Raw genomic sequence first — 25149 nt, 5'->3', positions numbered from 1 at the left:
TATGATTGTGCCATTACACTCAGCCTGGGTGACAGAGCAAGATCCCGTCTCAGAAAAACAACAAAAGAATAGGGGCTGGTGGGTGGGGGGAATGGAACGGGGAGCCAGAGGGAACAAGAACATGTGGAAGGAGTCACGTGGCTACCCCTGCCCTACCCCATGGCCCCTGCCTTTAGCCCTGCCCCTAGCCTTGCCCCTTCCCCAGGCTCTTGGTCCAGCTCTCCGCCTGGCCCCTACCCCCATGCCACCCTCCACCACACCCCTGCCTCCACCCCTACCCCCCGTCCCTGCCCCTGCCCCTGCCCCAGGCCCTGGCAGATGGAATGAACATTCAGGGGAGGAGAGAGGCTCCGGGCTTCCTCCCCCAACCCTGCCCATCCTGTGCTGTGTGGTAAGAAGGAGCGGAATGAGATAAATGTGAAGGGCTAGAGGGACATGGATGTGGGGGACAAAGACACTGTGCCCTCCCCACCCGATGCAGGACATCAGCGCACAGTGGGACAGAAGTGGACATGGCCCAGCCCCACCCTAATGGGCTGTGTGACTTCAGCAGGTGCCAACCCTCTCTGGGCATAATCCAGGTCCCACTGACCTTAGAGGAAGGTAACAGGAGCAACGGGGCCCAGAGGGGCTGACAGCTGCTCAGCGGGCCGCCCCGTGTGGGAGGCAGCGCTGCTCACTGAAGGCCTGAACACCTGCCCGCAGTTCCTGGCACCACCAGGCTCAGCGCTGAGGCCGGCCACCAGCTCAGGGCCATGCTGCAGGGGGCAGCAAGGGCCTCCCACTGACCCGCAGCCTGGGCAGGTCACCACCCTTCCAGATGATGCGCCCTGCAGTCTCAGTCATCGTCTAGAAAGGTCCCCAGAGTGTGCCCAGGTCCCCTCACTAACACATCCAGGCCTCCTCCAACACAGTGCAGTGCGCTTGGGAAGGGGAGGCAGGGACCCCATGCAGGAGAGAGGACAGAGGTCCCAGAAGCCACAGCCCATGCCTGCACTCCCTGTGCCCGCAGGGAAGAGGAGCTCCTCCCGCACTGTCCCCTCCTCCCCAGGGCCTTCTCCACCAACAGCAGCACAGTTCAACAGTAAGGGGCTGAGCAGACAGACAGAGGGGCCACTCCCTCTAAATAAAAAAGAAAAGAGACCCCAGGAGGGAGCCAAAGGAGTGGGGCGCAGCCTGGGGGCCGCCCACAGATGCGAGGTCAGCCCCACGCTAGGGCTGTCCACAGAGAGAGGGGTCAGGGCGGGAGGGCTAAAGGGGAAGTGGGGGGGTTACAGTATTACCTGGGGCCTGGCCCCCACAAGGCCCTATCGGGGCTCAGAACACAGCACCCCATAGTGTGGTGCTGTGGCAGGCCACAGACTCTGAACAGAGGGCACGCGAAAGGCCTCAGAGGCAAGCTCTCCGTGACCTTCTCCCGCCCTTCTGTCTCTCTCCCCTCCTTTTCCCTGCCCAGGTGAGTCATCAAAACTGGCATTTTTCTTTCCCAAGGTGAAGCATAAAGACCAAAACCCCTTTTCCCCAAAGCCAGCCATGAAACCCAGAAAGTTCGCTCTCTCCCACTCCCTTCACCCCTGAAGACCCTCATTCCACAGGGGTCCCGCACTCCATGTGGGAGAAAGGCACACAACACAGAGAGGCCGGAAAGAAGCCGAGCCGACAGGCCTTGCCGGGTTCCCCTCGGACTGTCACCATGAGGTCACACCCTTTGTCCCATCACATGTCTACACGGCTGTCCATTCCTCACCAACTCATGCCTGAAAACCGACAGTTCTCTCTGGGTCCTTGATCTTCACTGTTGAAGGCTCTCGTGTCATGTAAAATGTTGATTAAGGAAATGTGATGCTTTTCACTTGGAAACCTGTCTTTCGTTCTAGTGGTGTCAGCTGTAGCCCTTATGATGGGTGAAAAAGATATTACACATTTCCGCCCCTGCCGCTCTCTCTAAACAATCCCCTCCCCTTCCTTCCTTCCCAAGGCCTCAAGCCCTACCATCTGGATCCTGAGCTAGGCCTGGACTCCCTGGACTCCAGTGCTGGGGGGCCCAGGCCTAGCCTCAGATGGGACGGCCCTAGAGGATACACACGGAGGGCCTGGGTGCAGCTGGACACCCCCCACTGGCCTCAGGCTCTGCTCCCCACCCTGGAGCAGGGCTAGTCCACGAGCCGGCACCCCGACCTTCAGGGTCCTCGTGTGTGAAATGGAAACACCTGTTCTCCGTTTCATCCTCCTGACAACCCTCCCACGCAGGACATTATCCCACCTCACAAAAGAGGACACTGAAACTTGGAAGGGGAGTAACTTGTCCAAGGTCAAAGCACTTAGGAAGAGCAGAGCTGGGATTTGAACCCGGGGCTCTGAGACTTGAAAGTCATATTCTTTCCACCTTGCTGCATTGTGTAAGGTGCTTTGCAAAGCCTTATACAAAGGCTTTTATCCTCCGAAGCCTCACACGCCAATTTACTTGGCACTGTGTGCCTACTGTGTGCCAGAAGCCAGGAACACAGGCACAATGGGTCCAGCCTCCCCCTTCAGGATTGAGTCCAGCAGGCAGGGCTGTTAGTCCATTTTATGGAAGTCAAAAGGAGATGAGTAGGGAGAGCAGGAGCAGGAACCTGGGCGCTCCCACTGCCTGCTAGCCAGGAGGCCAGTGCAACCTGGGAGCTCCAGGTCCCTCTCTCCCTGCATGGCTCAGGCACACAGTCTGAGTACTGGAACGGCGCTGAGCCGACTGCAGACTGTGGGGGAGGCCTCCTTAGTCTCTTGCAGCGCAGCGGGCAGGGTGACCCGCAAGTGCAGTGGCACAAAGCCGGACGCTGGCATCAGGTTCCGTCCTTGCTGTGAGCAGGGCTCCCACAGCGCTGACTCAGCTCCCCCGGCCCAGCCCTGCAGCCCACACCCATTCCTCAGGGAGGCTTCTGAAGTCGGCCCCAGGCCAGACCAGCCCAGGATCAACAGACCCTGCCCACCCGGCTGGTGTTGCCCCCAATGCCCTCAGGAAAGGACCCCCTCAGATGGGGCCTCCTCCAGGCCCATGGTTCACCAGACAAGGAGAACAGGGTGGGCGGGTCAACTTGGGGAAGGTGGTGACACTCTAGCTCAGCCAGGCTGCCTTCCAGGACAGGCTGCTTCACCGAGTCCTTGCAGGGAGAGGGGGACACAAATAAATAAACTCCTGGCTTGGTTCATATTTCAGAAAAAAAACAATATTTGGGTCCTGTCCCAGGTTCAGCAAATGCATCCAATTAATTGTGGATTCTGTTTCTCAGTTTAGAACAAGAGTCAGCTCATTCCTCGTCCTGGGGTCCCCTCCCAAGCCACTAACATCCCCCAGGATCCCTGCAACTCTTTCTTCGTGGGCGTCTCAGGAGCACAGTCAGGCCAGCTTCATTCAAATCTGATCCTCCCAGGTCCCGGGATTACTGCAGGAACCCAGGTCCCCTGCACCACGCTTCCCTGGCGGGGTCACTGGTAGATCCCGGAAGTGTGGAAATCCCAAAGTGAGGGGCCCGGCTCTGTGGGTTCACCTTCCCTCTGGTGTGCCAGCCTCCTGGAGTTACCCAGGAGCCCCACTCCACCCCCAAGCATATGCCAGGTGTTCCCCAACAAAGGCAGCCCCCGCACTGACTTGCATTTGAAGACAACGAAGACATCTGCACCTTAACAGTCCCTTCCAAGCTCCTCTTACCACCTCCTTCCCACTCCCTGGACTCGGGGATGGGGGTGGCAGCGCCTGGGAACGGCCAACTTGGAGCCAAGTCTGAGGCCCGGGAGGGAGGGAATCCCAGAGTACTGCGCCCACTCCCCACTCTCCAGCCTCTGTTCTCACCTGCCAGACGGGGCCGTAGTTTGGTCCCACCTACCTCACAGGGCACAGAAAGAAACAAATGGAAAGCGGCGGGTGTGATGGTTCCTAGTAAATTACATAATGCAACAGAGGTGCAATGGCTCTGCCCCCCAAACCTTCCAGACCCAGCCGGACCCAGCAGGAACGCAGCTGCTGCCATTCTCACTTATAGGAGTCGGGAGTTCACCTTGTTTTGCTGAGAGAGGAGTCTCCCACGTCCCGGTTCCCAGGTGGGTACACTGAGGCTCAGTGGCCCACCTGGAGCCTGTGGTCTTCCGCTACACAGCAGGTTCCTCCAGTGAGTGAGTGAGTGAGTGAATGGATAAATGATGGCAGACCCTCACCTCCACCCCAGCTCCGTGCCCCTCATCTGGCCCCCTCCAACCTCGGCCCCACCTGCAATCTTTTGCCCTCTCCTCCCCATTCCATCAGGCTCTAGTCAAAGGACAGCTGACTTCTGTCCCGGAGAGGTGAGACCATCCGCTCTCGATTTAGCTTTTTCAGCCTCTGCAGGTGGCGGGGAGAGAATGGCGGGGAAGCTCACTGAAGTTCACTTTCAAGACACCTGTCCTAAGCACAGACAACAAGCTCAAAACACAAAAGCCAGAACGACACCTGTGGGCTGTCATGAGATGCTCCCTGGGAAAGAGCGTTTGCATCACCCACCAGGGAGGGCAGAGCTGTGTGCTTCCCCCACACCTCCTCCCAGACCCTCCACCAAGCCATGGGCAAGTGACTTGCCCAGCGCCACAGCAGGGGAGCGGACCCAAGGGGATGAATTCCTTCCTCCCTACATCCTAACTTTCCTCTTCCCCTTTCTCTCATTCAGCGTCTCCCCTCCCTTTGCCCATCTGCCCATGGTCCCAGGCAGAGTCCAGCTCCAAGCTCCATCCACCTCATCACCTGCATCTGGCCCCTGACACGTAATTAGACAGCTCAGGCCACTTCAGGTCAGAGAAAAAAGGGGAGCTGCCACGGGCCAGAGGGATAGGAGGCCAAAGACCCCAGGCCTCTCTGTGCCAGAAGGGCCCCAGCTTGCCCTGGACTCAGTCATCTTGGCCGCAGCCCCAGGGAGACGGCGAGCTGAGCAAAGGTCCAAAGAAAGTAGCAGCAGCTGTTGGAAAAAAGGGCTGGGCTGGCAAAGGCTCTCCTGGCGCCCACTCCTGCCAGCCCTGCGGTTCCAACAAAGCTTCTCCAGCCACGGGCCTGGTGGAAACCCCTCGCTGCCAGTCACCGCCCCCATCTCCATCCACACAACAGAGACGGCGGCATCATTCACGTTACTGCGCCCACTCCCCACTCGGGGGTCTATCCTGGAGCCAGGGCTCCCCACAGCTGGCAGGACCACTTCCCTAAGGCCCCTTCCCAGCTCTGACCCAGCTCTGGAAGCAAAAGGACCCCCATGGCCATCCCAGTCAATGGCCTGGCCACACAGGGCCGTGCATATAGGGGTGCCCTAAAAAGGGTAAGCGGATCCACTGAGGGACCTCCCAGCCGTCAGCCCTCCTGGTGTCACCCTGGGCTGTGCAGCAGGTAGAGAAGCAGATACGCACGAGACAGGGCAGGTACAGGATGTTTTCTACCTGCCCTTCCAGCCACAGATGTCACCTGGCCCCTGTGTCCCCAGCCCTAACAGGGGTGGACTCCAGGCCCAAGCCCTGCCCCAGACCCTGGGCACGGCTGGATTCTAATCTGGCCCAGGCCACTCCTTCTGGAGACTCCAGGCTCATCCCCTCACCCACAACCCAGGACAATTAAGACACAGTCCTTTGCTGAGGCCAGACTAGGAGATAGAAGAACAGTTCAGGCAACACGTGAGGAGGGAAGCTGAAGAGCCCAGGGCAGAGGCTGCCTCTCCCAGGGGCCCCAGACTATGGCCCAGGCCCAGCCTCTGCTCATCTTCTCAGACTCAGGCCCTGAATGGGCCCTGACAAGCACCGTTCCCACTGCCATCTGAGCATCTCTCCCCGCCTTACCACCTGCCTCCTTTGCCCTCCGAACTTGGCTCAGTTCCACCTCCTCCGAGGAGCCTTCCCTGATTGCCAAGCCCTGATGGAAAGCTCCTCAGGCTCCAGTGCCCTCCCCAACCCACAGTCCCGGGATGGGTGCTGTGTGCAAGGCTGGGAGCTCCTGAGAGCAGGGACCCACAGTGGGCAGGCCACAGACAACAGAATGACGAAGGGTATAAATCCGAAGCCATCGCAGCCTCTACCCCAGTGATCTGAGGCTCCTCGGGGGACTTCATTCAGAGTAAGAAGTTGACCCACAAAACAACGACCATATTTCAGGAGCCAGCGGGGATGCCTCAGGGTCTCTGAGGATGGGGAGGCCTGCAGGGAACGGAAGGCCTGAGCTCCATGGACCCCGGTAGTGATAAATCCTTCCCCCGCCCCCAACCCAGGCCTGTGGCGGTTGCTGCAGCCGCCCACTCACTCCTCGTAACAATCCAGGCCCAGCACCCAACACTGTGGCCCTCACACTGCAGAGGGGAGATGTCTGCAGGTTGGAGGCAGCAGTAAGGGCTGGGCATAGTATGGGGTCATAAATGCCCTCTCCCAGGGGCACCACAGGACAGTCCTCAGTGCCCCAAGGCCACTGTGCCCCTAGGCTCCAAGGCCCAACCGCCCCACCCCCACACCCCATGCTGTTCCTGTGACCCCAATCCCACCCCACCTGCTGTTGCACTTGGGATCTGGGTCATGACTGGGGCTGAAGGTGCAGGCCCAGGAAGCAGACGGAAGAGGCTTTGCAAAAAGCCAGCAAAATGTATCCAAGGGCAGCAGCTCTCACAGTGACGTCTGGGTCCAGCAAATCACACTGAACTGCCAGTCAGCACTGCCCAGTGCTGCTGTCACCTGAAAGCTTTCTCTTATAGGACAGCCCCCTGCAGAGGACCGAGGCCAAGCCCTATTTGGCATCTGGCCTAAAATCAGGCAGGACTCCTCGGCTGGGCCCGGGCCAGTCACAAGAACCCCATTCCTGGGCACCAAGTGCTACAGCCACTGGCTCGGGTTAGGCCCCACCATAGCCCTGAGCAGCTGACCACGGCTGCTTTACCACAGGAGAGTGTGATGAGAAGCGATCCTGGGTCCCTCCGGGGCGGGGTGGGATCTGCATCCACTAGCCTAGCCCCAACCTAAATCCTGCAGACACAGCATCCCTCCCCCTCCCACCCCACACCCTCAAACCCAGGGAGCCTCCAGGACCTCTGCCAGCCATCCGTGCTGTCTCCCCACTGCCTGAAGAATCCATGCAGCCACACGTGCAACAAGTATGCACCTACTGAGAGCCAAGTTGAGGGGATGAGATGCCTTGGTGACCACAGGAGCCAGAAACACATGGGCCTGCCTGGGTCAGGAAGCAAAGCAAAGTGCCCAGAGCATGGGATTCCCCCCAGGAAATCTTTCCAGGGTGCGTGTGTGTGTGTGTGGTGTGGGGGGCAGGGTCAGCAGCATGGTTCTTTCCTCTCCAGGAACATTAAGAAACAACGAGTATGACCATCATCTCATTAAAGAAATACTGTAGCAATAACAGAAACAAAATTAGAGGGATGTAAGCTTTATTTTTACTTACTATTTATTTATTTTTTGAGACAGAGTCTCACTCTGTCGCCAGGCTAGAGTGCAGTGGCGGGCGCAGTCTCGGCTCACTGCAACCTCCGCCTCCCAGGTTCAAGCAATTCTCCTGCCTCAGCCTCCCAAGTAGCTGGGATTACAGGCAAGCACGCCACTACACCCAGCTAATTTTTGTATTTTTAGTAGAGACGGGGGTTCACCATGTTGGCCAGGATGGTCTCGATCTGTTGACCTCGTGATCCGCCCGCCTTAACCTCCAAAAGTGCTGGGATTATAGGCACGAGCCACCACATCCGGCCTTTTTTTTTTTTTTTTTTTGAGACTGAGGTCTCGCTCTGTTACACAGGTTGGAGTGCAGCAGCACGATCTCGGCTCATTGCATCCTCTGCCTCGTGGGTTCAAGCGATTCTACTGCCTCAGTCTCCTGAGTAGCTGGGATAACAAGCGCCGCCACCACGCCTGGCTAATTTTTGTTTTGTATTTTTAGTAGAGACGGGGTTTCACCATGTTGGCCAGCGCTGGTCTAGAACTGCTGACCTCAGGGGATCCACCTGTCTTGGCCTCCCAAAGTGCTGGGATTACAGACATGAGCCACCGCGCCCAGCCAAGGGTGTTCTTTTAGACTGGAATAAACTGGAGACAGCTTTTACTACGTGGGAAAAAGCACACGGTGCGGGGTCCCGTCTGTCCTCATTTGCGTGCATGAACCCCCATCTCTGGACTTGTACCTAGAAACCCCAGGTGTTCCCATCACCCCAGAGTCTACCACACACTCCAAAGTGTAAGCCTAGACCCCAGGTGGAGCTGGGGGGCTGCAGGGGCCCCAAATCTTGTTAAACAGGGGATGGTCTTGGGGACCAAAGTCCGTCACAATGACGCCCCTTCACCATTAGGGCTTTACGCAGGGAGCTCGCTGGATGCCTCCATCTCATTTGCTTGTCTCCAAGGCCTTGCCCCAGGCCAGACTCCGCTACTGATCCTACTGACCACAAGGGAGGAGGAAGCCCCGACGGCCCATTGGAGAGTCACACAACCACTCCAGCCTCAGTTTCTTCCCGTGTGGATGGGACGGACAACACTCTCACCCGTCCAAAGTGATGATGGCATGCAGCCGGCATGCAGGAAACAATGCCATTATGTTTAAGTTAATATTTGACAAAAGCTTCCCTGGAGCAGGAAGAGCCTGCCCTTCTCTCCTCGGCTCCCCAACCCTGACCCCTGTTAGCCCTTGGCAGGTCCACAATCCTGCGGCCTCTTTAGGAGGTGGCGGCCTCTCAGAAGCCCGGGTGCTGGCCTCTCCCACAGCACAAACACAGCCGTAGGCCGAGTCCCTCCAGCGGTCTCCGCAGGAGCAGAACCTGGAGCCCCACCTTCCATTTCACTTTCACCACAGTCCCAGTGACGGAGATCATGACCCCTGTTTCAGATGAGGAAACTGGGATTCCAAGAATTCAGTGAGACTTGCCCAAGGGTAGGAATGTGCGGGGAAAGACTCAAACTCAGCTGTCTAGAGCCAGCGTGCTTTCTACCGCACCCACAGTTGCCGCCTGGCATGAGAATCTTCCAAGTGGCCCTCCGCAGCAAATGCCATCTTTGACGCCCTCCTCCTGTCCTTCAGCAGCCCCTCCTGCCTCCCCCATCCTCCATCCTGGGCAGGAGCCCCTGCCCACTTGCCCTGCACAAACACCCAGCGAGGTTGCACATCCGCACTCTTAATCCTAAAAGGAGGCTTGCCAAAGAGGCAGCTTTAGGAAAACACAACAAACCAAGGTGGCATCCCACAGGAAGCCGTCCTCCCGTGGGTGCCCCTCACCTGAGACGGGAGCTGCCCACCTGCCTCTCTCCACCCAATCTTCCTGCTGTGTGAGCGCCCACAGTCACGTCCACACCTGAATCCTCAGCCCAGCACAGGCTTCCCACACGGGACACACGTAGAAAGTCCTGAGAGCAGGTGAGTCCCTGCCTTACCGCCCCTCTACGCACCTGCCACCATACTTGGTGGTTTCTTCACCATCTCCCCTGGTGAGAATGTCAGCTCCAGGAGGACAGGGGCTTGGTTCTGTTGACCCCTGGGTCCCCACTCCCTAGAACAGTGCCCAGTATATGGTGGTGCTCAATATTTGTTGCATGAATAAAGGAATGAATACACAAACTTCATCATATGCCAATGGTGAAAAGTTAAGCCCAGAGACAGGAAAAAGAACTTACAGTTTATGGTGGGAGTAGTCAAGATTCACTCTAACGCTCTCTGATTCCCAAGCCCAAACCCTCCACCCCCGTACACACCACCCACACACACGCATGCACGTACACACTCACTGCCCCGGGTCTGTGAGCATCATAAGCCTGATCAGCTCCAGGCTCAGGAGGGATTAGCTGTCTATAGAGGCCTGTAATGGACACTCTGGGGACCGGGGCTGGGAAGTGGGGCCATGCGGGGAGAGGGCGCCTCATGTGGACTCAAGGTGCTGCTCTGCCACACAGCTGGCATTCAACAAGCACTTGCTATGCCCCAAGCACCTGCCTAGGGCTTTACTTTCCACAACACATGTGTGAAGAGGAACCATTCTTATCCCCTATTTGATACATGAAGAAACAGGGCTCAGGAAGGGTCCGCAGCACGTCAGGGAAGCCGAGAGCCCGTGCACGCTCTGCTGTTCCTTATAGAGACAGAAGGACAGAGGGCCTACCTCCAAGGGTAGGACTCAGGGAGTCTGGAACCTCAGGGACAGTCACACAGCTTGTCAGGGACCAGCTGGGCCGGACGCTGAGTTCAGGGGCAAGGACCTGGTCAGAGGCCCGTGAGAAGGGAGCTCCGATGTGGTGATCTTGAAGAAGGGGCGGAGAGTTCAAACCTCAGCTTCTCTGAGAATCCTTGGGATCCATAGAGCTTCCTGGCCTTCACAACTTCATGAAATCTGGAGGGAATCTACCACCCAGGCACCCCTTCTCTTCAGAGAGCTGGAATCCTCAATGCCCTCACCCCTTTCTCCACACCTTGGACCATGCCTGCGCCTCCTGGAATGCCTTCTCCTTCCCCATGCCCCATGCAGCCTACCGAGCTCCCTTCTCTGTCTTCCTGGACAAGTAGCCTGTGCCCGACTTAGTCCCTGCATGAGCCAGAAGGCTGTACTCAGGCCATCCACGGCCCCTGGGGGATTGGGGAAGTCTAGAAGCCATGCTTCCAACCTCCTATGCCCAAACGCCTTTACCGAATACCCAAGAGCCCCCACATACCCTGGCCCACCCACAGAAGATGCCCAGCTCAGAAGCCTTCCCTGCAGGGTGAGATGAACCATCTACGTAAGTAACGCGGGTCCAGGGGAAGCTGAGACTGGAGAGATGCAGGAAGGGCCTGAGCAAGTTCAGAGGGAAGAGGCCTGGAGCAGGGAGGTACAGGCAGAGACAGAGACAAAGACAGGACAGCAGCTGGCAGGGAAGAACCTCAGACATTCAAGGACAGAAGGACAGAGATGGGCCCCAAGATGGACAGAGATGGGAATGTGGGTAGAGGGGGGCAGCTTTGTGCTAGGGCCTGGGAAGGGGGCGGGACCCCTGCAAAGTCAGTGGCCAAGGTGGGGAGACCAGGGCTTCTGGGTGGGCTCCCAGTGCCGTCACTGGGGGCCTGGGTGACTTGGGCAGGTGGCTGGGCCTGCCTGTGTCCCCACTGTCCTTTCTGTTACAGGGACCATGCACCCACTCTCAGGTGTAGCATTGCTGCTTCTAAGGTTGCCGCAAAGATAAGGCTTGGTGTACAGGCCTGGCTCCTCCGGAGGAGGCTAAGGTGGCTACTGCATGAGGAGACCTTAACCACGCAGCTGAGCATAGTGCAATCCGTGGCCATGCATCAAGGCTGTAGGAATCGCCACCACTGCACCTTTCTTTAGTGAGCCTCTTCTCATCTTGTCAGCGCTGTGCTGTGCACTGACAACCCTGGGCCCTCCCTCCTCCCAGCTGGCCCTCCCCACTGTCCAGCCTGCACCCCTCCAGCAAGCTCAGGGCCTGCAGGGAGGGAGCGACAGCATGCACACTCCCACCCTGCCAGAGCCTTCCTCCTGTGCTCACTGTTAGCCCAGCGTGGCCAGAGCAAGGCCCAGCTCCGTCAGGCCCACTCCATGAGGACTCCCAAGCCATGTGCCTTCAGGGGCCAGCAGGCCAGATCCCCACCCCCTCGGCTGTCCTTCTCCGCAGCCGCCCCATCCCCCGAGGGGCCCAGCCTGCCAACCTCTAATCCTCACCGTCATCTGACCCAGGCTCCACCCTACATTGGCTTTGCCTAGCCACCCTTCTGAGGCCCAAAAATGGACACAATCATTTATAGAGGGTTCGACAAGCCAAACGCAATGGGAAGATGACCTCACGGTGCCCACAGGCTCGAGATCCCAGCACACACAGTGCACCCCAGGCATTCCGGGGGCAGTGGCTGGGGGGCCAGGAGCAATGGTGCCATGCTGGCAGGTCCGGGCAACCCTTCCAATTTATTCTCATGCCCTCCTCACACCAAGGCCACAGGCCATGGGACCTTCAAGAAAAAGCTCCAGGCAGGCCCAGGACGAGGCACGGGGCCTGTGTCCAGGCAGGATTTGATGAATGAGTGACGGCAGAGAACAAACAACACAAATCAATCCACCATCAGCCTTCGTCAGGCCCAAATCCCTTGTTCAAAAACGTTCACTAAGCACCGACTGGGGCCAGTTAACATCCTCAATGCACACACCTGGATGTGTGCCCTGCCCTGCCCTCAGGGAGCAGCCAGACCAGTGGTGGAGGCAAGAGGGTCAACAGGTAACAACAGTCAAAAAAGAGCTGGCTTGGGGACCCTAGGGCCCAGGGTACAAGAGTGCAGGCTGCCCTTGACCACACTGTCACCCTCACAGTCTGGATGTTTGGGCTGGAAGTGGATGCGGGAAGGCTGGGGGAGAAGGGTGGATGAAAGATACGGGGCCTTCTTCCTACACCAGGACGCCAGGACTCGCCCGGCCTCCCAGCACAGCTCCTGCCATCCTTGCTCAGGAAACGCCTTCCTGTGGCCACAGGGAAACGAACTGCCCCATGACCCACTGATTCCACTAAGGCAAGGTAGGTGTAGTGGTGGGGCTGCCTGTAAGAGACTAGGATTCCAGTTGCATTGTCAGTGGGAGTTAGATGCCGCACTGATCACCACTCGAAGACACTGAGGATGACCCTCCCGCGATGGCACAGACTCTCCAGGAAGGCACAAAGCAGAGGCTGCTGTGGGTTGAGCAGGGCCTGCATCCCAAAGAGAGGCGAAAGCTACTTTCAGAGACCTGGCCGGGATGCCTGTCGTGATGGTCACACTGCCTTGGTTTCTGATGGGGGGGAGGGTCCCTAACTAGTCTCCAGCAGGCAGAGAGCAGCTGGAACACTAAACAACTCCAGTCTCAGGAAGCCCGGTATGGGCAAGGTCAGCTGTTGGCCAAGACCAGCATGCACAGCTGACCAACTGTCAGCCAACTGCCCGTGGCCACAGAACAGGGCTCAAGTGAGAGAGATGGTGGCTCAGGGGCTCAGTGATACATCACCACCTCCCTGGAGGAGACACAGCCCATGCCTACTGCCCTGAGAATGACATCAAAGATGCCGCTGCAGAGAAAAGACAACCAGGGCAAAGGGGACACACCAAGAGCCTCAGGGAGCCAGGAAGGAGTGGGACACCAGTGGGATGGGGGCAGGGAACGCATCTCAGCTAACCAAGCTTCCCATTCATCGCCCTGGCCCTTTAGGGAAGGAAGCAGGCTCTGGCCCAGGGCTGCCTGCTCCAGGCACCCAGATGGATTACCCAGTCATGGCAGCGGGGAGCAGGGGTGGCGCATCTGTGCTGCCATGGCCAACCCCCCCACCCCACAACCTGAAGTCTTCCCAGCCACCAGCCAGCTATTCCTGGGGCTTTAATCCCTCCTCCTCCTCCTCCTCCTCCTCCTCCTGCTCCCCTGGGGTGGGGGGTGGGGGAGCTGGGTCTGGGCAAATCTGGAGCTTAGCTGAGGGCCCTTCCTTCAATGAACACCCACCCATCTCCTTAGCCAGGAAACACAAGGATGAGCAGTAGGACTCTGAGGGAGGTATAGGGAAGCTCTAGGCGCCCCCCTCTCCCCCCTCCCCCAGCAATCACGTGGTTGCATCCTTAGGGAGCCCGCGGGTCTCAGAAGCAAAAGTCATTGTTTATAAACAGCCACCAGGCCTGGCAGGGGAAGGCCGGCCTGTCCCTGCGCCTCCACCCGGCGGCAGCGGTCGCGCGGCGGGTGGGAGAAGTGGCAGGCCTGGCCGCGGGGCACTGGGGGGCCACCCTGGCAGAAACCCAGATTCTGCAATCTCAGATTTCGGAGTCGGAGTCGGCAGGGGAAGTGGCGTCAGCAGCTGGCGTGATCCAATTCAATAAACCAGAGGTGGCTTACGATAGACAGCTGACCGGGTGCCGACCCCCACCTCTCAATCCCTGCATTTCCTGCACGCTCTGGGCACCCTGGGAGGCCCCGGCTCCATCCCCCACTCCAGCTCTCCGCGAGGAGGGGTCGGGTTTCCTGTGGCGCCTTCCACGCCCCTCCTCTAGGCCAGCTCCCCACCCGGCGGTGGGCTCCCAAAGCCAGTGCCCCCACCCGCTCCCCGGCCGCCGGAAACGCTAAGCCCCTGCTGGGGCGAGGGCACCTCCTTGCGGGGTGCACAGCCCCGGGCTCCCGGTGGGGCCAGGCTGGGCGGGAGCTTCCAGGCCGCAGGCACCTCTCGGGAAAGGAAACCCCATCCCTCCTTCGGCCCGCGGAGAACGAAAGTGGAGAAGCAGTGGGAAAGAGGGAACTGCGGGTGCCGGTTCGAGAAGCAGCCTTGGGAGTCCGGGGGAACAGTGGCCCCGCGGGTGGAGAGACATACTCCCTCTCGCCCCAGCGCCGGCCCCGCCTGGGTTGCCTGCATGGGCCTGGAGGGCGGGGGGTCACCACCTGGCCTCCCAGCCTCCCGGCCCTTGGCCTCCAAAGCGGGTTAGCCTGGAGCGCGCGCCTGAGAAAATCCTGGAGCAGGGCCGGCCACTGCTGTGCAGCCGAGCCACGAAGGTGCAAAGCGAGGCCCTGTCCTGCCCTGGCCGGGTGTGGGGAGACAGGACGCAAACCGAAGAGGGCACCCAGAGCGCCGGGAGACGCAACCTGGGGACCCCGAAGCCCCTCGAAAGCGCTCCTCTGGAGGTGACAGCGTCAGATCCCCGCGGAGGACCAGGCCCCAGGGTCAGAGGGTAGGGGGACAGGTGGCCGGGACTGTGCGGCGGCTGGGACTCCGCGGCGGCTGGGGATCCGGCTCTCTCACCTTCTCCTGCGCGCGGGTGAGCTTCTTCTGCACATTGCTGGCGATCTTTCCCGCCGTCACCCCTTTACTGCCCATCTCTGCCATCGCGGCGCAGGCCTCGCCCGGTGGCAGGGGCCGATCTCGCGCGGGGAGATCTTGCGCGCCGCGCTCCCAGCCCCCAGCCCCGGCCGCGCGTCCAGACCAGCTGCCGCTCCACGCCGCGCACCCGACAGCGGAGCCAACTGACGGAGGCGGAGCGTGCGCCGGGCCGGCGAGCGAGCCAGCGAGCGACGCGGGGACAGAAGGAGGGAGAGGGGAGGGGCCGGGCCTCGGGCCGCGGTCGGCGCCCCCCGCCCGCCCCCTCCGGACAAGAAGCTGCCTTTTTAAAGGGCCACTCCGGGCGCCGGCACCGCCAGGTCCGCGAGGAGGGAGGGGCGCGCGCGGCGCTGGGGCTGCGGCGAGCGGGACTCCCCTGACGCTCCAGCGACACCGCCCCGGGGCGGGGACTAATCCGCGGGCCTGGCGTCTCGGTCTTCCCCGCAAGCAGTAACCTCCTGCAACCCAGGAAAGGAGACTAGGTGGAGGAGAGGGGTGCTTTCGAAATCAAAGAGAAAGTGCGGCCAAGGAGGTGCGGCCCTGAACAGAGGAGCCGCGGCTGCTAGGAGAGCGCGCCCGGAGCCCCCTCCCTCTCCACGGGCTCACCGCCCGCCGGGTGCTCGACGCTCCGCCTCCTCTCGGCCTTAGCCGCTCGGGTTTTCGCCCGGATCCCCTAGGCGCCTCCGGGACATCTCCACGTCTTTGCCTCCGGCGCCTAGCCCAGTACCAACCGGTGCTCGGTCTTCCCGTTCGCTAACAATTTATTATAATAACAACCACCTAGCATTACTGAGCGCTTACTGTGTACTAAGGGGCTTGACAGGCGTTGTTTCATTCGGTCTCCGTGGCCTTAGAGGTAGGTGCTATTACTGTTCCCACTTTACAACTAAGGCGCCGGGATCAGGGAACGAGATCTCTGCCTCTACCACCCAGTTGTTCCACCACTACCCGCCGAGTCGTCTCCTACGCCCAGCAGGAAGGAATGATTAATGATCATTGTTCCTGGAGAAGATAAGGTTATTGCTAGCCAGCTTTGCCAGTAGACCAGTGACACTTGTTTTAAGTTAATAAATACGTGTTGAGTCTGCTGATACCCACCTCCCATTCAGCCCTAAAACATGTCAGGGGCTACAGCACTTCGCTGCCCCTGGAAATTTCTCGGGAACTGTTGGTTGAGTTGAGCAGAGAGACTGGTCCCGCTGAAGAGGCCTAGACGTGCCTGGTGCACACACAGGAGCCAGGGCTAGGGCCTGCAGGACCCCCAGCGATCAGAGGAGCAGAGCTGGCCAGGGTCGGAGGTCCCTGAGCGGCTTCCTGGAGGAACAGGAAGGGCTCTTGCAGACCAAAAACCAAGCACTTTGTACAAATGGAAAACCGAGTCCCAGGAATGAGAGGTTCAGCCTGGGTTCACACAGGCCATTCCCTCTTTCCTGGAAGGCCCTCCTGCTCTTTCTCTGGCTACTCGGGGTTCTTGCACCACAGCTCAGTGCTGCCCCATGACCCAGTATGTTCATCTGTCCTCCTCTGGGCCTATTATCATGATATCCCTCGGTATCCCCCAGGGGACTGGTTCCAGCACATCCGTGGATGCTAAAATCCAGGGATGCTCAAGTCCCTCATATGAATTGACACAGTATCTGTATATAGCCTACACAAATCCTCCAAAATACCTTAAATTGTCTCTAGATTCTTGTAGTGGCTAATACAATTTAAATGTTATGTAAATAGTTGTTAACGCTTTTTTGTTTGCTTGTTTGCTTGTTTGTTTGTTTTGAGATGGAGTCTCTCTCTGTCGCCAGGCTGGAGTGCAGTGGTTCGATCTGGGCTCCCTGCAACCTCCGCCTCCCGGGTTCAAGTGATTCTCCTGCCTCAGCCTTCCAAGTAGCTGGGACTACAGGCAGGCGCCACCACGCTCAGCTAATTTTTGTCTTTTTAGTAGAGACGGGGTTTCATCATGTTGGCCAAGATGGTCTCCATCTCCTGATCTCGTGATCCACCAACCTCGGCCTCCCAAAGTGTTGGGATTACAAGCGTGAGCCACCGTGCCCGGTCTTGTTTTTTATTTATGTTATTTTATTGTTGTATTCTTACTTTTTATTGTATTTTTCCAAATATTTTCAATCCACAGTGGGTTGGATCCATGGATGCCCGAACCACAGGTATAGAGGGCTGACTGTATTCCTTTTCTGCAGGAAGACAGACTGAGGCGCCGCTGATGTAGGTCACACAGACAGCAAATGATAAGCAGAGATTCTGCATCAAGACTTCCTGAGCCAAAACCCTCAAAAGCACCAAGCGCTGCATGAGTGAAAAGCATCTGTCAAAATTATTATAAACTCATGCCCGATTCGTGAGTCACAAAAGCAAAACCTACACAGTCTGGGCTTCTAAAGCAGCTTCCTCCTAAAAGCTCAACATGCTTTCAGCTCATGATCTCCTTCCTCCTCATTTTCTGTTGGTCGTTTTTCTAACCATTCTCTAAAAGCGATTTCTTCCAACACTCCTCTGAGGAAAGGAGGAAATGAGCAAAATCAAATTGTGTTACAGTCAGCCCCCAGGGAACAGCGGGAGCTTCTGCTTCACTGGACTCTGGTGTTTCAAAATATCGCTTGACAGAAAAATTGGAAGCAACGGAAGTGTTCATCAGTGGGATGGGGTCAGCTGTGACAGCACAGCCACAGGAGGGGCCATTAGGGAATCATTTAAAACAACCGTTACCGAGACTATGTAGCAACAAGAAAATAATGCTTAGGGCATAATTATGAAGGAAAGGAAAAGATAGGAAATTGTACTTGCAACGACATTAAAATAAATTAAAATACATTAAAAGCTCATGATCAATGTCTTGAAAGAACAATGCGTAAAGGAAGTAGATGTGTTACGGTCCAGGCATTAAGGCTGACTTCTTTCCCCCTTAATTTCCTAAATATTCTATAATATGACATAATGCCTTGCCTGTAATCCCAGCACTTTGGAAGGCCAAGGCAGGCGGATCACTTGAGGTTGGGAGTTCGAGACCAGCCTAACCAACACGGAGAAACCCCATCTCTACTAAAAATACAAAATTAGCCAGGCGTTGTGGCACATGCCTGTAATCCCAGCTACTTGGAAGGCTGAGGCAGGAGAATCGCTTGAACCCGGGAGGCGGAGGTTGCAGTGAGCCAAGATCGTGCCATCACACTCCAGCCTGGGCAACAAAAGCAAAACTCTGTCTCAAAAAAAAAAAAAAATCACAGCTCTGTTTTTTTAGAAGTGGTTCTTTATCAGATCGCTAGATTAGAAAGACATTTCTAAACACAAAAGCAGTGGAGAATATATTGAAATTTTAAAATGCTTGCTTTGAGATACGTAAAAAATTAAAACTCTTGAACTTCAAAAAATACCATATAAACATAGGATTAAAGTTTGGGAGGAAATGATCTAAAAATGTTAGTATAAGTTCAAGGGGTAGAATGTAGAAGCTTTTTACTTTTTTCTGTATAATTTTCTATAGTGTGTTTTTTTTCTTTTTTTTACCATGAGAGCCTGTTATTTTAATTACCAGGAAAAGGGTTATTCCCATTATGAAAATAAGTTTGACATAAAAATTAAACTGTAAGAAACTAGGGAAAAATTTTTTGACAATAAAATAGAACTCTTACAAATGTATAAGAAAAACATTAGACCCCAATATATAATGGACAATTTATAAAATTGGATATTCAAATAATTAATAAATAAGTTTTCAAAGATCAGACTTACCAGGAAAAAAAGAAAGGTTCATTAAATCAATGAAATACCATTTCTGATTTCACTTTCATCAAATCAACAAATTATTTTTTAAATTATGTTACTTAATAAAACCATAGAAACAGAAAGTCCCACATTCTACTTCTGAGAGTGTAAACAGGTAACAGAATGTCTAGAAAGCAGTCTTGTAATAGAATAAGAATAACCAAAATATCCATATTCTTCCACCCTGTAATTCCAAGCCTGTGATATAATTCAAAAATTTGGCAAAACTTTCTCCACACAGATGTTCATCCTATTATTTATAACAATGCAAAACTGAACACATCTAAATATTACCACCTGAATGCCGAATGATGAACTAAACTATGGTATGGCCACGTATGAAATGTTTACCAAAAGAATATGTTCTTGAAATTTTTCATCATAGGAAATGTGATGTTCACAGGATAATACAGTTTATTAAATAGTATAAACAGTATCGTACCAGCCACTATCCAAAACGTGATTGGTATCTCCGGATGCAGCAATTCCGGATGGGTTTTTTTTTCCTCCTACTTCTTTTTCTTTTTCTTTTTCCAAACTTTGTACATGTACTCTTTTTGTCATCAGAAAGAAGTGCTATTAAAAATACAAATTGAAATGAGGACAGTGTCCCCTGGGGCAATAGTTGGGAAGCCTCAGTGTGGCAGAATAGAAAGATAAAGCACAGAGGCAGAGGGTGCGTGCTATGCATCTAAATGGTGAGAGCTGGAGAAGCCATGTTTCTGTGTTTGTTTGCTTGTTTGTTTTAAATAGACTTTATTTTTTATGTATGTATGTATGTATGTATGTATGTATTGAGATGACGTCTCGCTCCTGTCCCCCAGGCTGGAGTGCAATGGCTTGATCTCGGCTCACTGCAACCTCCGCCTCCCGGGTTCACGCCATTCTCCTGCCTCAGCCACCCGAGTAGCTGGCATTACAGGCGCCCGCCACCACACCCAGCTAATTTTTGTATTTTCAGTAGAGATGGGGTTTCACTATGTTGGCCAGGCTTTTAGAACACTTTTAGGTTCACAGCAAAAGTGAGCAGAAGGTCCAGAGATTTTCCATAACCTTTGCCCGACACATGCACAACCCCCCTCACTATCAACATCCCCAACACAGTGGGACATTTGTTGCAACTGAGGCACCTCCGTTGATGCATCGTCATCCTCTGTAGTTCATAGTTGATGTGAGAACTCACTCTTGGCTTGTACATTCTGTGGGTCTGGGCAAGTGTACAATGGTACGTGTCTACTATTATAGTATCATATAGAATAGTTTCACTGCCCTAAGAATCCTCTCTGTACTTTGCCTGTTCATCCCTCCCTCCACCCCGCAGCCCCTGGCAACCGCTGATCTTTTTCCTGTCTCCATAGTTTAGCCTTTTCTAGAATGCGGTATCATTGGAACCATACAGTTTGTAGCCTTTTTCAGACTGGCTTCTTTCACTTAGCAATATGCATCTAAGTTTCCTCCATGTCTCTTCGTGGCTTGATCATTTCCTTTGGCGCTGAGTAACGTTCCATTTTCTGGATGCACCACACTTTATTTATTCACCTACTGCAGAACATCTTGGTTGCTTCTGAGTTCGGGCCATTATGAATAAAGCTGCTGTAAACATCCATGTGCAGGTTTTTGTGTGGACATAAGTATTTGACTCCTTTGGGTAAATATCAAGAAGCATGATGGCTGAATCGTATGGTTAAAAGTGTGTTTAGTTCTGTAAGGAACTGTCAAATTGTCTTTCAAAGTGGCTGGGCCATTTTGCATTCTCACCAGCAATGAATGAGAGTTCCTGTTGCTCCATCCAACTCCTTGCCAGCATTTGGTGTTCCACAGACTTTGGCCATTCTAGTAGGTGTGTAATATCTCATTCGTTTGGGGAATGATTATTTTTTAAACCATGAAGAACAGAGGCAAGCAAAGGACAGTCCTCCTATCCCTTGGAGAGAAAAGATCACTTGCCCCATTTTCTTCTCCAACTCAAGAATTGATTAAGAGCCTCTGAGCTAGCAATATTACCATCCTCATCATCACTCTATTTTACAAAGCAATTTTTGTTTATACTATCTTGGCTCTCATAAAAATCCTGCATTTGATAGACCTTTTGCTGCCCTTGTATAGATGGAAACTTGGAGAAAGTGGGCTTACCTGAAGGCACGCAGCTGGTAGGTCCTATACTGAGATCAGTTAGCACTTGGTCATCTGTGGTGTCTGGAACAGACCAGCTTTGTACCTCCCTCCCGGGACAGAAGACTTCACCTCCTACAGAGACAGGGAAGGGGCTGTCTTGCTCAGGATGCAGAAGATTCTAAGGCAGCACCAATTATTTCAGGGCAGCATAAGCGTGATGTGCTGTTCAGGAAGAGCTCCCTGACTAAAATTGTCCTCCACCTTTCTCACAAGTAAAATGTCACCACTCTCAAGTTCCATGATATTTTGGAAAGCGCAGATAGACCTGGGTTCAGAAATCAGCGCCTCGGCTGGGTGCAGTGGCTCATGTCTATAACCCCAGCATTTTGGGAGGCTGAGGCAGGCAGATTGCTTGAGCTCATGAGTTCAAGACCAGCCTGGGCAACATGATGAAACCCTGTCTCTACCAAAACATTAAAAAATTAGCTGGGCGTGGTGGTGTGCACCTGTAGTCCCAGCTGTTTGAGAGGCTGAGGTGTGAGGATTGCTTGAGCCCAAGAAGCTGCAGTGAGCCAAGATTGCACCACTGCACTCCAGCATTAGTGTCAGAGCCAGACCCCGTCTCTCAAAAAAAAAAGAAAAAAAGAAAAGTAATCAGCTACTCCATTTACCACTTTTCCATCCTTGAGTATATTGTTACTTAAGCTGTTCAAACCTCATCTATAATGTGGTGTAAATTATCCTCTTTAGGTTATGGTAGAAATGACGAACACTACATTTACAGCCCCTGGAGTATCAGAAGTGACTCTGCAGATGATGGCTATCTATAGTGGGTAGCAGATGCTCTAACTGTGGTGTGCCCTGCTCATTGTCCTGCTTTCCTTTGGAACTCCTTCTTCAGTGGGTGTGCTTTGATGAGCCTTGTCTCTTACCCTGTGATATGCACATAGCCCAGGCTCGGGGATGACCACGTGAAGTTTGGGCTCTCTTGGGAAGAGCCCAAGAAGAGCTTTCCTGGGATGCTCTATACTTGTGGGACCCAGAAGTTCCCCTTTCTGCTGGACTTATGGAGTTGGAAGGATGTGAGTCTAGAGCTACCAGACGCCAGCTTGCCCACCACACGAAAGACCTGCCTAGAAGTTGAGGTCAAGACGAGTGAAGAGATGGAGAGACAGGGACAGAGAGAAACGGAATTAATGACATTTCTTGAGAACCTGGTCCCAGTGATGCCCGAATCCTGTCCACTCCGACCACCAACTATCAGCCATAGGAACCAAGACATTTTTTTCTTGCTAAAGCCAATTTGAGGCCACTCGCAATCAAGAATCATGACTGATACACTATTATCTTTTTGTTGTTGTTGTTTTGTTTTGTTTTGTTTGAGATGAAGTCTTACTCTGTCACCCAGGCTGCAGTGCAGTGACGCTAACCCAGTTCACTGCAACCTCTGCCTCCCAGGTTCAAGTGATTCTCCCACCTCAGCCTCCCAAGCAGCTGGGATTACAGGCTCCCACCACCATGTCTGGCTAATTTTTGTATTTTTAGTGGAGATGGGGTTTTACCATGTTGACCAGGTTTGTCTTGAATTCCTGACCACAGGTGATCTGCTCGCCTTGGCATCCCAGAGTGCTGGGATTATAGGCGTGAGCTGCCACGCCCGGCCAATATACCATTATCTTAATAAAGACCTTTGCCAGGCATGGTGGCTCATGCCTGTAATCCTAGCACTTTGGGAGGCTGAGGCGGGCAGGTCACAAGATCAAGAGATCGAGACCATCCTGGCCAACCATCATGGTGAAACTCCTTCTCTACTAAAAAAAAAAAATACGAAAAAATTAACCAGGCATAGTGGTGCACACCTGTAGTCCCAGCTACTTGAAAGGCTGAGGCAGGAGAATCACTTGAACCTGGGAGGTGGAGGTTGCAGTGAGCTGAGATCACACCACTGCACTCCAGCCCTGGCGGCAGAGCGAGACTCCATCTCAAAAACTGAAAATAAAATAAAAAATAAAGACCTTCAGAGAGCCAACTCTAACTCATTTGTTATGCTATAGGTATCATCAAGCTGGTCTCTCCTGACTGCCTGCACCTGACCCATCTGTATTAATATGGAGTGTCCAAACTGGGACAATTTTGAGTGAAAGGGGAAAAAAATAATAATTACACCTGGGTAGCAGGTGTAAGCCAGACCTGTCCTGGACAAATGGATGTGTGAGTAGCTGGGTTAAGAGGTAGGAGTTCAGAATGAAGGTTGGCGAAGAGGCTGAGGACATGGTACACTGTGCTCGGGTTGGCACGGAACACTGAGGCCTGTGCAGCCTCCCCAGCCCGTCCAGCTTTCCTTGAGGCGATTGTTGCAGAGACAAAAAGACAACTCCCCACAGAACCATCTGGAAAGCTCTGTCCCTGGGCTTCTAAGGGACCCAGATATTTAGATCCAACTTCACCAGGCCGTGTAGGAGAGACCTGTGGAGTGAGCCAGTGAGTGGACCCCCAACTAACTCCAGGATATTAGCAAGGCCTCCAGCAATGAGTTACTTCCTTTTGCCACCAGCAAGTGAAATCTCCAAAAGCAAAACCTTTTTCAAGATGATCAGCTTAGCCGGGCATGGTTGCTCAAGCCTGTAATCCCCAGCACTCTGGGAGGCCAAGGAGGGCGGATCACCTGAGATCAGGAGTTCAAGACCAGCCTGGTCAACATGGTGAAACCCGGTCTCTACTAAAAATACAAAAATTAGCTGGGTGTGGTGGTGTGCACCTGTAGTCCTAGCTATTTGGGTGGCTGAGGCAGTAGAATCACTGGAACCTGGAAGGCAGAGGTTGTAGTGAGCTGAGATTACACCACTACATTCTAACCTGGGAGACAGAGCAAGACTCCATCTCAAAAATAATAATGATAATAATAATCAGCTTGCTTGTGTTTGTCCTGCATGTCTTTAAACCTTAACCCCTGCGTGGTCTGTGCAGTGGCTAAAAGGTAGTAGACTGAGATGCTGATGATGACAACACAGGCTTTAGGCCAGAGGCCCCGGCTCCATCGGTATGAGTCCTGTGGCCCTGGGCCAGTCACTGCCTGCTTCTTTTAAGTGGGGCCATCATACTCACCAGGAAAGGCTGCCGATGAGGATTAGGGATCCCAGGCAGTCCCTGGTAAGGGCCGATTGAGCTTGGTGAAGCATAGCTGCTGTTATGACACCCAGTCCCTTAGTTAATCTAGTCTGTGCCCGCATTGCTGGTGAGACACAGGGGACAGACCTCTGTTGGTTCTCCAGGTGGTCAGATAAAGGTGCAGAAAAGCAAACAGCCCTTTGCCCAGCACTTCTTCTTTAATAAATCACTGCTTAGTTCCTGTAGAAGATTCCAGACTTTGGAAACACTCACTGGAAATTTATCCTAATTATCTATTTAAAAATGGCTTTCTAAACAGGGTGCTGAGATAAGATTGCACACCTACGTGTTTAAGCATTTCTAAAGTCTCGTTTTTTAATCAACACACCGACAAGCTATGAGGCTACTAAGATGAATGACTGGTTCCTTGAAACTGGGCTTCATTTACAAGTTACTAGGTGCCCTTTAGGAGGGCAATTTCAGGTGTTTAACCAAAGCCTTACAAACATATGCGTCTGAGATTCTCTCCTTAGAATATAGTCACGAGTGCAGTGATGTCCTCATAATGAGTCAAACTGTGAAAAGTTGGACACAATCTAAATGTCCAAGCATGGATTGTTAAATTTGCTAATTTTAAAATTTGGTTTATCCGTACAGTTGATCCTTAAATAACATGAGTTTGACCTGCATGGATCCACATAATGTGAATTTCCCTCCGCCTCTACCACTCCTGAGACAGCGAGACAAACCTCTCCTCTTCCTCTTCCTCTTCCTCCTCAGCCTACTCTTCGTGAAGATGATGAAGACCTTTATGATGATCCATGCCCACTTAATGAATAGTAAATATATGTTCTGTTCCTTACGATTTTCTTAATAACATTCTCTTTCCTCTAGGTGACTCTAGTGTAAGAATACAGCGTATAATACGTATACAGAATGTGTATTAATCCACTGTTTATGTTATCAGGAAGGCTTCTGATGAACAATAGGCTATTAGTAGTTAAGTTTTGTGGGGGCCAAAAGTGGTGCACAGATTTTCAGCTGTGTGAGGGGTCAGTGCCCCCAACCGCCTCACTGACCAACGGTCATTTGTATTTTGAATATTAAGCTACCATTAAAAATTGATAAACAAGACTTCAAAATTTTTAAAGCCTGCGCTTCCAAAGACACCATTACAAAAATGAAGAGGTAATCCACTCAGATAAAACTTTTCATGGTACGGATATCTCACGAAGGACTTGTATCCAAGAACAAATTAAGAATTGTCATAACTCAATAAGGAAAATAATCTACTTTTTTAAAAAGACAAATGATTTGAAAAGAGCACTCACCACAGCAGATATACAA

The 25149-nt window shown here is 53.7% G+C and overlaps 1 protein-coding gene across 26 annotated transcripts in view; it reads right to left on the bottom strand.

Moving 5' to 3' along the window:
* BIN1 (bridging integrator 1) overlaps positions 1-15254 on the bottom strand; it is a 59888-nt gene extending 44634 nt beyond the window's left edge. For all 26 annotated transcript variants that reach the window (XM_009185094.2, XM_009185097.2, XM_009185098.2 and 23 more), the window contains exon 1: positions 14731-15254. In XM_009185094.2, coding sequence (XP_009183358.1) covers positions 14731-14814 — 84 coding nt within the window. In that variant the 5' untranslated portion in view covers positions 14815-15254. The remainder of the gene's footprint in view (positions 1-14730) is intronic.
* Positions 15255-25149: the final 9895 nt, after the last annotated feature.

The sequence above is a fragment of the Papio anubis genome, chromosome 10 (genome assembly GCF_008728515.1).
Source record: "Papio anubis isolate 15944 chromosome 10, Panubis1.0, whole genome shotgun sequence".
Lineage (NCBI taxonomy): Eukaryota > Metazoa > Chordata > Mammalia > Primates > Cercopithecidae > Papio > Papio anubis.
Note: the sequence above shows the minus strand (reverse complement) of the source record. Positions and strands in the feature narration are given on the sequence as shown.